At 31.6% G+C, this 2,177-nt stretch overlaps 1 protein-coding gene across 1 annotated transcript; it reads right to left on the bottom strand.

Annotated features, from left to right (window-relative positions):
* Nucleotides 1-536: 536 nt before the first annotated feature.
* On the bottom strand, nucleotides 537-1,893 carry LOC145057987 (uncharacterized). The gene is made up of 4 exons (XM_079005905.1): nucleotides 1,538-1,893; nucleotides 1,162-1,272; nucleotides 938-1,018; nucleotides 537-844 (listed from the first exon to the last, which is right to left on the bottom strand). Exons 1-4 carry the CDS (start codon nucleotides 1,778-1,780, stop codon nucleotides 761-763), a joined length of 519 nt encoding a protein of 172 aa, XP_078862031.1. The 5' UTR covers nucleotides 1,781-1,893; the 3' UTR covers nucleotides 537-760.
* Nucleotides 1,894-2,177: the final 284 nt, after the last annotated feature.

The raw sequence follows: 2,177 nt of genomic DNA, 5'->3' as shown, positions 1-2,177 counted from the left end.
ATGAATTGTCTAATATATCTACATGATACATGACATAATATTAATGAGAAGTTATTAAAGTGATATTTGACAAAAGAAAATTAAAACTACTCATTTATTAGAATATGAATATTACCAATTAGTTAATGATATTGGTGTTTCGTTCCAACAGGGAGAGTATGTAATTAAGTGAGAGTATGTAATTACATTTTTTTTATAGTTGATGTTTCTTTGTAAATATTTGAGCCTTGTAATTGCATGATCTATCAATTAAAGTACTTAATTTGTATTTTGTCTAATTGTTCTTATAATTTTATTCCACGTTCATTTTGTCATTTTATTACTTGACTCATCAAGTGGTTTGGTCATCTCTTATATCAGGATCACCCACGAGGGTTGCGACGTGTTTCACCATTGTTCATTTTCTCAGGTGATGAATACCGCACCGACATGTTGAACATGAAGTACACTACTAAACATATATGCACGTATTCAAATACATACTTATGTTAAGATAATACATATATATCAAATACATGGAAAATTGCAAATTAAGAAACAAAAAATGTCCCATTGCGGGCACAAAATTTAAATGTATGAAAGCTTCATTTAACAAGTGTTTAATGACAAACAACACCCAAGATAGAGCTAATTCATTTAACAAGTGCTTAATGACAAACACACCCAAAATAGAAGTAAAAATCATCAAAATACCACAAAGTAAAATCAGGAGTTATATAAGCATTAGTAATTATAACAAAACACTTGATTGTTTTGTTGATCATCTTAGTTGACCCAAGGATTCAATGTTATTGCTCAATTCTTCAAGTTTCTTCATCCTCACTCTTTCACTTTCAGTCACCAACTGCATAAACAATCAAGCAAAAAAAAACTAAATATTTTGTGGCCTTTTTCAGAGAATTAAAAGCAATTATTAGAAAAAAGAAGCATGTTCCACCTCCATCAATCTTGCTACCAGTTGAGCTTTCTCCTTGGTTTTTTCGTTGAAAGCATCTAAAGCTTCTCTGTATTCTTTCTCCTGGTGATTTGATTTCAATTTTGATAATATATTTAAAAAACAGGAATAAAACAATATAATCGATTTAATAATTAATTAAGGAAAAGTGTAAACCAAATAAAGAATAATTAAGAAAGTAACAATGATCATGATGCATGTTTCACCTTCTTATGGCAGCTTAGTCCCAATGGCTTTAACTCTTTGTTGACCAAATCAATCTTCTTACGAACGCTTGTCACCTCCTTCCTCCTTGGATCTTCCAGTCCTTCAAGCTCCTATTTATTCTCACATTTTCTTTTATAAATTATTAACTTTAAATAAAATTAGAAATGAAAATTAAGTTTTTCAATCAAAGAAGGAAAAATTCCAACTTGAAACTTCTATTCTAACATGGGTTATAAGAAACCCACCATCTCCAGATAATTGATCATAACTATAATTTTATGTAAACTTGAATCAAGTAAAGTCTGTCAAGAACATGTTTCACAATTTTATTATTTCCAAAATAAACATGCACACAATGAAGAAAATTATACGTACTTCACGGATTTCAGACAACTTCTTGGTTTCTTCTTCAACACGTCCTAACTGAGCATGAACCTTCTCCCTAACCTCCATTTTCTTCTTCTTGATCTCTTCTTCTTTAACCCTAAAAGCCAACAATGCTGATTTCGACAATTCCTCTTCATCATCACCGATCATGGGACTCCTGTTATAGCCGATTAACCCTGAGTTCTTCATTGGCATCATCATTTGTGATTGTTGTTGTCGATCTAATGACATTTTAGGAAAACTCTTGGTCTCTTTCTAATGGATGTTGCCTTATATGCTTTATGTAGGCATTATAGTAATCTTTTGCTTCTGTTCAAGATGCTCAATCTAGGTAGTTGGCATTAACATGTGGGCATTAACCCTACTAGCTTTATTGTCAATAAATCTTGGATTGAAGGGAAAAGTCTAAAATGCCCTTGCCATTGTTATAATGAGAAAATGGTGAACACCCACTTTGTAAAACACCTTCGCAACTTCCTCCCAAGAATAGTAATTGTCTTTAACGTTGGACGGTGAGAGTTGGTAAAGTGGAAGAAGATCATGCCATTACTATAATTTATGCAAGATTTGGTCAAGAATCTTGTTTAGGCTTTTTTGAGTCATGATTAAAGAAAAAGCCTAAATATTG

This window comes from Lactuca serriola, chromosome 6 (genome assembly GCF_051521515.1).
Source record: "Lactuca serriola cultivar US96UC23 chromosome 6, Lser_US96UC23_V15, whole genome shotgun sequence".
In the NCBI taxonomy this organism is placed as follows: Eukaryota; Viridiplantae; Streptophyta; class Magnoliopsida; order Asterales; family Asteraceae; genus Lactuca; species Lactuca serriola.
This window is presented reverse-complemented; position numbering and strand designations above follow the sequence as displayed.

Coding starts and splice junctions, on each gene's coding strand:
- LOC145057987 (XM_079005905.1), bottom strand. CDS start 1,780: ATGTCATTAGATCGACAACAACAATCACAAATGATGATGCCAATGAAG. Junction 1,273..1,537: donor AGTTGTCTGAAATCCGTGAA/GTACGTATAATT, acceptor GAGAATAAATAG/GAGCTTGAAGGACTGGAAGA. Junction 1,019..1,161: donor GACTAAGCTGCCATAAGAAG/GTGAAACATGCA, acceptor TCAAATCACCAG/GAGAAAGAATACAGAGAAGC.